The sequence below is a fragment of the Oryzias melastigma genome, linkage group LG15 (assembly GCF_002922805.2).
Source record: "Oryzias melastigma strain HK-1 linkage group LG15, ASM292280v2, whole genome shotgun sequence".
Taxonomy (NCBI): Eukaryota; Metazoa; Chordata; class Actinopteri; order Beloniformes; family Adrianichthyidae; genus Oryzias; species Oryzias melastigma.
In genome coordinates this window covers 5,715,045-5,723,951 of record NC_050526.1, presented here as the reverse complement: position 1 = coordinate 5,723,951, position 8,907 = coordinate 5,715,045, and the positions used below count along the sequence as shown (strand labels likewise).

Genomic DNA, 8,907 nt, shown 5'->3' with positions numbered 1-8,907 from the left:
ATTGTTGTTGGTAATAAACTAGATGAACTTCCCTTTTCCCATGATGCAAAGCTCCTATTTCAATGCAAATGTTGCATCTTTTTAGAAAGAAAATATGAGTGTTCAAAGATCTGTGAAAATATTGTTCTTTTTCTCCCACAATCTTCCTATTAGTGTTTCTGCAGCACAACATTTCATCACTTTTTATGCTCGTTTTCTACAACAGTAAATTCCTCCCGTTGGGATTTACACACACAGAACAAATCAATTTAGGCAAAAGGAAAAGCGTTTTAACGCAGGAGCATGTCATCATCATCAGCAGTACATTTGAACCAACCAATCACTGCTGCCCCGTTGTTGTTTACCCTGTAAAAGTTTCGGCCCCGACTTACATCATGCTAATAAAAAGAAAAAGCTGGAAAGTGTTTCTCTGTGGGTGCAGAATAAAAAGTCGTGTAAAAAAATAAAAAGTATAGGATAAAATATTATCTTCAAGTACTGACTAAAAAAATATTGGCATTTCTTTTCTGTGGTGAGACTCCACAGACTAACCAAACAGAGAGTATGTTTTTATTCATCTTGAAAAAATTTAAAACACTGATCTGTGGCTCCACACATGAAGTGTGAAAGCAAAAGGTTTCTGTTGTATCTTCTACAGACCCGTTTAGGGTGTTACCCTGGGTGTTCTGCAGGTGTAAAGATATATGAATAAAGCCGGTTCTTTGACTCCATTTAGTATAGAATGGGAGAATCAGTGAGTCAACGCTTTTACGACAAATATGTGACGAAACAGATCAATTGTTATCTGAGTTTTTTTCTTCTAAAAAGTGTCATTTTCTTAGAAATGTGATGACCTGTGACTCTCTTTCAGGTTTATGGTTATTAGGATTTGTCCAGTAATCTTGTTCTTGTTAGTCATAGTTGTGGTCCACTCCCTGACAACCAAGATACTCGTGTTTTTGTTGTGACACAAACTGGTCTTATTTAATTTCCTTTAGTAGTTACATTTTTTTTCTCTTCTTCTTTTTTAGTTTTATTATAAACACACTCAAACCATTTCAACTAAAATTGACTTTTCTTTAAGGCACAAACAACTTCCTTAAACAATAGAGTTAAACATAATTGTCAAACTTTAATATGAGAACAAATATCCAAGTATATATATATATATATATATATATATATATATATATATATATATATATATATGAATATATGAATATAGATATGGATAAAGATATATTTGATTCCAAGAATTGAAACATTTTTTTCTGTTTATGTACTTTTCTGTTGGCTTTTTGCAAACACAAAGATATACTGGAAAGATGGAAGCTGTCAGAAGTACATATTGAAAGTTGGTTGTTTTGGAGTAATGAATAGCCAGTCTTTTTTTCTTTCAATTTAACTCATGTTAGGGGGAAAAAAGTCCATTCTACCAAGAGGAAGAGAGTGAAAAGGCGTGACTGCAGTCCTTCCAAGAAAATGTAACTTTCCTTTTTCTTTTACTTTCTCTTAAGTTTGGCTCACATTGTGATTATGGCTTGAGCAGGACAAATATGTTCAGAAAGCTGTTTTAATGCAACATCTTAATTTTAAAATAAATGTAACATGGGTGTTTTTTTTAATGCGTAATCATCAGTTCTGTCCTTTTGGTTGAATTGAATTCAGCTATAGTATGGCTGAATACAAATTCTTCCCCTATCACTACACGGCTTCTCCCTACCCCTCCATTTGTAGGGGCATTTTGAGGGATGTAGAGCTCTCTATCACAAGTGTGACAGAGCACGTCTGTCCCTAAGTTATGGTTTAACAAAGTGATTTGTATGTAATTGCGTCAGAAGGTGCACACACTATTCAGCTTTACCATCTGTTGCATTTCACTTTTAGTTTAATAATAGTCACTGGATTTTGGTTGTTGTTTTGTGTTTTATCTATTCACTTCCTGTTTTATTTTGGAGCACTTCCTGTTTCAGGAAGTCAAGTGATTTTGGTTTCCTTTGATAGGCCTGTTTAAAATTAAAAATGTTTTCTTTGTGCTTTGTATTTTTTTCTATTTGGAATTGATGTTTAATGGTAGACATATTTTAAATGCACATGAATGTTTGCTTCTCATGATATGTGTTTAACTTTTGATTAGTAATTGGGTTGGTTTGGTGAAAGGGTGGGGCTAGCCACCTATAAAAAGAGGACCTCTTCAAGATGGATGCCTCCTGTGTGTTGTATGGCTTGATGTTGTAGCACTGTAGGTTGTTTTCCTGCCATACTTCTCTTAGAAAAAATGGATGTTTCATCTGTTTTCTCTAAAAAACATCATAGAAGAGACCCTTGACATTTTGTGTGGACAGTGGTTTGTTCTTCTAACGGCAAAAGTGATCCGCTTCATGCTGTAAACACATTTCATCACGTGGGTGTGCTTTAAAGCAGAGAAGTTTACAATTAAATCTAAGTTTTGACTTTTTAAGTCTTTTTAAAGTTATAAAAATAGGTTGTCATGCTAGCAGCTAAGCGCTAATGTAGCTGACCGGCCACTATTTATGACATCATCGGGTGGGAGTATTGTCCTAATTTGAAGACACTATTTTTCCATATCTCTCTGCTTGGAAGGATAAATATAGAGGTAGGGGAAGAATTTGAAATTGGGCCTATGAGTTATTTGATGTTGCAGGGATTACTGGTGTGAAACTCCCATCCTCGAGCACCACCACCCCATTTGTGGTGGAGATGTCGGTGCCTTTACCACTGCTAATTATCAGTGTCTTTTCCCCAAAATACAGCAGGGAAACTGGGGGGAAGTAGGCTCCATGACTGAAGTTTGACATCCCTGATATATGTATTTCTGTTACTTTGAAGGAGACTTATTGTATCTAAAAAGCATCAATTGTTTGTTAATAAATAAATAAAAAATAAGTGGGTGAAAACTACTGTGAGCTGTTTAATAGGCATTAAAAACAGTGATTTCCTCAATGAACAACAATTTAATTGACCAATTTATTTAATTCGAATAAGGATTATTGACAGAAATGCAGCCAACATAAAAACCTGTATAGAGTGAGGCCAAACCATTTAAAGTATTCAACCAAAAGAATACATTATAAATAACCAACGATTACATTTAGCTGCTGGCAGACTGGAGTCACAGTCTGTTCCCACTAAAGCTGGGTTAGAGTTAACTTGGCAAAGCAGAGGGGCAATCCACAACACATAATTCAGAGTCCACAATGAAGCTTGAAAGCACAAATGAAGATTTCTTCTTTTCATGGTGAAAAACGTTTTCTAAGACACAATCAGCTGGATTTAGACTGTTTTGACTCCAACAATATGTAGGATGGCAGGCAAAGTGAACCTCTAGGCTCAGGTCTTTGCTTGGCTGATCAAACTCATGTGTACGAGCAGGTTGTTCAGGATCTGAGACACCCACGCACCAAACACGTGAACTCACGCTTACAAAATAGTGGATAGAGGGCAAAAACTGGGTTCCGGAAACGTAGGGAAAGCTGCTGGAGCTCCCTTACAATTACTTTGAACTGTACAAATCTCTTGAACTGAACACTTTGTTTTAATTACCAGTAAGTTCCTTGTCCCTGAAACGGTTCTGGATAAAGGAAAGCACACACCTTTCCCTTGCATTTACCGGTCCTGTCAGACTAGTCTCAATCTGTGCCTGCAAAGGGGATTACCAGGATAAGTCAAAAAGTCCCTCTGTGCAAAAACCTTTACTACTTTCTGTTTCAACTTTAACAAAAAGTGAGGATCCTTTCCTTCGTGAGTTTCAATGTATTGATATACCTCTGAAAATCATGTAGTAGAGGGAGAACAGAAACAAAAATCTTCCCATTTGATGGTCAGAAAATGCCAACATAAACTTCATCAACAAATACAAAATAAATACAACAGATGTTTGGTTGTTTAGTGTTTAATTTCTTTTAAACCATTCAATAGTACCACATGTTACTCACTGAAACAAACACTCACTGGCCACTTTATTAGGCACACCTGTCCAACTGCTCATTAAGGCAAATGTCTAATCAGCCAATCACATGGCAGCAAGTCAATGCATTTAGGCATGTAGACATGGGTTGTGTCCGAATTCACCCCCCTAATTACTATATAGTAACTATATAATGCCTTCATTGTTTTCTAGTGCTGTCCAAATCTACTGATTCCAAAATCAAGTGCACTCAAAGTCACCAGATCTCAACCCAATAGATCACCTTTGGGATGTGGTGGAACAGGTGACTGACATCATGGCTGTGCAGCCAACAAATCACAGAAACTATTGAGCTATTATGTCAATATGGACCAAACACATTCATTTCTCTGTGCTTCTGTTTGGTGCAGTGTGATTCACGTGTTGTTCCTCTTTCCTACTCCCCTCCAGGGGAGCAGGAGGGATTTCAGATTCCTTGTGGATCGCCTGTGCTCCTGTTCTTGGCCGTAGACCTCTCCTCTGGCTCATCTTGGCTGTGAACCTCGCCCCCACCTGTCCCCCAGTTCTCTTTGGCTGAACTCTATTCAAATACGTAGTTGTGGAGTTAGATAAGGAAATTCTTCTTTACCAGTCCTGGTAAATCACTTGTTCATCCTGGGAGAGTATCTCTCCTTCATGTGGGCATCCCTTTTTTCCTGAATCTGTTTTTTTAGTTTTTCCCTAAGATTACTAGTTTTATTTAGACTTTTTAGTATCAAGCTATAGCTTTATATTTTATGACTGACCTTCAGCTTCTGTAAAATTGCAGGCATTAAGCCAGCCAATGTTTCCAATACCTTGTTGAATCTATTCCAAGGATTAGGGAAGTTCTGAAGGCCAAAAGGGGGTCCAACCTGGTACTAGCAGGGTGTACCCACTAGCGCAGTGGTTAGCGCTCTTGCCTCACAGCAAGAAGACCCCGGTTCAAGTCCCGGCTGAGGGACCTGAAACAGAACCACCAACTGGGGACCTCTCTGTGTGGAGTTTGCATGTTCTCCCTGTCCATACAAATTTGGAGACTCTGCCTTCCTCCCACCGTCCAAAAACATCCTTCATAGGTTCATTGGTTACTCTAAATTGTCCCTAGATGTGGACGAGAGTGTGTATGGGTATGGGCGACAGACTGGTGTCTTTCCAGGGTGAACCTTGCCTTCGCCATCAGTAGCCTGGTTAGGCTACCCCGAAAGAGACAGTCAAGAAGATAAGTGAATGATCAGAAGTTGAACTTTTGTATGGCCCATCTAAACAAACACATTTCCCTCACATGTTCCAGAACTGAAGATGACACTAAAGAAAAGAAAATCACTTGCAGAGTGACTCCTACTGTATAAGTAGTTCTCTGTAATTTCAAGAGAATCTACAATGATGTGGTAATGCTCGATTCTTCAGCTATTAATTAGGGTTCCCGACTGCTGAGTAGTTCACCTGAGGCAACTTCTTCTTTTAGTCAGAGTAACATGTTGCTCAGAAAACCCTCCTCAGATCCTGATGTTATCTTGAACTTGGAGTCAGCATGACAGCTGTTGTGGTATCTCTTCAATCTCTGATAACAACATGTTCTATTCTGAGAATATTGGGAAGAGTTGATCTTGGACGCCGTTGCACATGTGCAAGTGCGCGTCTGTGTCTATCTGGTCTTCCCCCCGTGGTCACTCTATTGGTCTTCTGAGTGGGTGGTCTGTTCCAAGAGAGGTGCACTGGAAACTTTATACCAACATGTGCACACACACAAACACACACAAAGGGAAACTGGGAATCACACCAACGCAGCACAGCAAGAGGGTGGAGCAGGCAGGAGCCTTCTTCCAGATGTGTGACATTAATTTAGCTGATCCCAAACATGAACCGGTAGCTCCCACTCACTCATCACAACTGTGTGGGTGTTTTCAATCCCATGAATTGATGTATTTGCTTATTAATAATGGAGACTCCAAAAATATCAGAAATTCGGTTCCATTCTCATGAGTTTGTGAAGGGTTTTTAGCCATTGGAAGTGGAATGGAGATGCAGTTTGAGGACAGACGGAGCAGGAGTGAAAGATTTAAAGATGAAGAGTGAAGCAGGTTATGAGAACAGTCTCCACTCTGACCTGTGGAGCTGCGCCCCTGGACTTTCATGCAACACTTTCCAGCAGAGGGGGGGATACGGTGCGTGGAAAGACAAAGAGAAAGGGGAAAGAAATGAAATCAAATAAGAACAGCGGAGGAGGACACGGAGAGGGGATGTAGGAGGACGGAAGTGGTTGATTGAGTCCCCCCAGAGATTCTTTTGTTTAGATTGTTCTACATTTCACTTGCTCCCCTCCTCTTGCCTCCCTCTTTTCTGACATCTGAGGTAGATTACAACAGAGACCCTGGGTTACATTTATGGCTTAAACCAGGAACATATGGTGCTGCGCATGTTTGAAGACGCTTTGCGATGCAGTAGGATTCCCCTCCGGTCCTCGAGTGTTGGTCAGATTTATTTTCTTGTCCGTTGTCTCTTGCTGGGATATCAAAGGACTATTGTTTGTTGATCTGCGAGGGTGCTGCAGGTTACTCACAGGTCCTGGATGAGAGTGCTTCACCTCTCCTCCACATCCCACCGTCTTATCTCCATGTGCTTGTTCTGACCTTTCGAAATATGTCACAGAAAATCCCAGGATCTGATCCAGCACAGGATCCTCCACTTTAGATTTTTAAAAGACAAACGCGTCATTTGTTTTATTTAGTCCTTGATGAGACATGTTTCAAAGTCCCTCAGGCTCCTCACTTTCTATCTGCACAGCACGTCTTCGCTTTGATGTGAGGGAACACGAGCTGCAGCACCCATTAGTATCAACAGAACATTTTAAGAAGGGATCATCAGAAAAAAGAGCACATCTTCAGGTGTCAGTTGACTTTATTAGCAATGGCTTCACTCAGTTGAAGAAAAAACAACTTTTGTCTTTGGAACGTTTACCATGAAGGGAAAAAAAAAAAGATCAATCTACAAAATAAGTTGCTGGAAGGACAGTGTATAAAACAATAGCATCAATTTGGACTAGAATAACAAAGAGGGGGAAAAGGGCTCAAATATGTTTTGATGCAGGGCATTATTTCCTCTTTTTTTGCCCTTTTGTTTACAAAAAATAAAAAAAAGAAAATATATTTACAGTGCATATATTTACATTAAGGCATATTTCTTTGAAGAGGGGAAGGTGTTTGATTTAATACGACCCCAACATCTGCACAATCAAATAAATAGATTTACCAAGATACATTACAGTGCTATATTATCTTTATGCTACCTGCAGTGAAGGAACGAATACAGTTATAGTTGCAGGCTGAATCACACCATCAAATGGACACTCAGACATACGTTAAAGGACAGATTCGCCATCGTTTTATTTTGTGTTTCCTATGTACAAAATAACATTAAGACCCAATGCAATGAACACAATTTTGATCCGCTTTAGTGCGCAGGCGTATTTTTATGTATAAAAAAATAAAAGTTTTTGAGGCTAAAAAATAAAATAAGCTGAGAACTTTACATGTTAGTATTTAAATTAAAATACAAAGTTTTGGAAATGTTCTGAAAATTTAAAAGAAGTGAACTTGTCCTTTAACAGAGCACTGGTCCATGTTTGATTGACTGATAGAGCCAAGTTGCTAGTTTAGTTGTTCAAAGAATCAAAGACAAAGAACATTTGGATGTTTGTGACATGACCAGAGCTGAGAAGTTGCACTACAATGAACTTCAAACTATTGTTTTACTGTCAAATCCAGAGATTAATTTTAAAAAAAGGGAGGGAAAAGAAAAAAAACAGCACCATGAGCGATTCAAACTGCCTAAAAAACACTAATCGCAGCTCTTTCACCACAGAAAAGAAACACACGAACCACAGAAGGAGGCACTTAATAAGGTGGTGATGATCCAGATGAAACTTTGGTTAAAACATTTAAAGGAAATAAACCGCCGGGTGAAACATTTGTCCAGAAATACGACTCTGAAGGCTTAATTCAAGCATCAAATCCAACCCACTCTGTCTTAACTTCGATGGGTCCTCCAAGCATTCTGTGGATGGAAATCCATCAAAAAGACAACCTAAATAATTCATCACTTAATTGCTGCTCTTTAGTATCCGTCCAACTCTTTCTGTGACTCTGCAGATCTACCCTGTAAAATAAAATCAAATAAAATCCCTCTCTCCACACTTCTCCATTTATTTTCACTCTACTTTTCGCATCTCCAGACAATAAAAAGCCTTCAAATTTTTATATCTGAACAGTTTGGCGATCCGGTCCTGCAGTAATTATGACATTTCCAGTGGCGTTCGAGTTGCACGGTCAAAAAAAAAGCTGAGAGATGATTGATTCTAGTGCAAACCTAAGGATTTAGTAAAAAATAAAAATTGAATCTGGATTTTCCAGTTATAGAAACACACAAAATATTAAGTAAACATGGAATTTGTCTGGCTAGTTTCGAAGACAATCTATGTTACAACAATGACAGATGAGGGTGTTTAAATGCTTACATTCCAGTCACATAAAAGAGTCCATATGGACTGGAAACACATTTAGAAGCTACCTTTATTTTTGTCCAAAGAAATCCAAGCCAAGAGCATTTGAAGATTTCCGGACCAGAATCTGGTCTCTTTCCTCCTCGTTTTGTTTAATTGTCCGACTCTGGCTTGCAAAATATTGTTCAGCGAGCACCAGGAGGAGCTGTGTCGTCAACGCTCTGCAACATCGTGGCTGGGGGGAGACTGAGTGAGTGCTTGACGTGAGTCGGGATAGTGCTTGTTAGTGGTGTGTGCAAAACGGTGCTAGTTCTGGTGTCTCTTCATGTGCAGGGCGAGGTGGTCGGATCGGGAGAAGGAGCGGGAGCAGACGGCGCACTGGAAGGGTTTGGCGCCCGTGTGTTTCCTGTAGTGTCGGGTCAGCTCGTCGGAGCGAGCGAAGCGCCAGTCGCAGCTGTCCCACGTGCAGCGGTACGGCTTC

At 39.4% G+C, this 8,907-nt stretch overlaps 1 protein-coding gene across 1 annotated transcript in view; it reads right to left on the bottom strand.

The window, feature by feature from the left end:
* Nucleotides 1–6,808: 6,808 nt before the first annotated feature.
* The window catches only part of klf5a (Kruppel-like factor 5a), an 11,707-nt gene continuing 9,608 nt past the window's right edge, over nt 6,809–8,907 (bottom strand). Inside the window, exon 4 of the mRNA XM_024297788.2 lies at nt 6,809–8,907. Within this exon, the coding sequence (XP_024153556.1) occupies nt 8,733–8,907 (175 nt within the window). The 3' untranslated portion in view covers nt 6,809–8,732.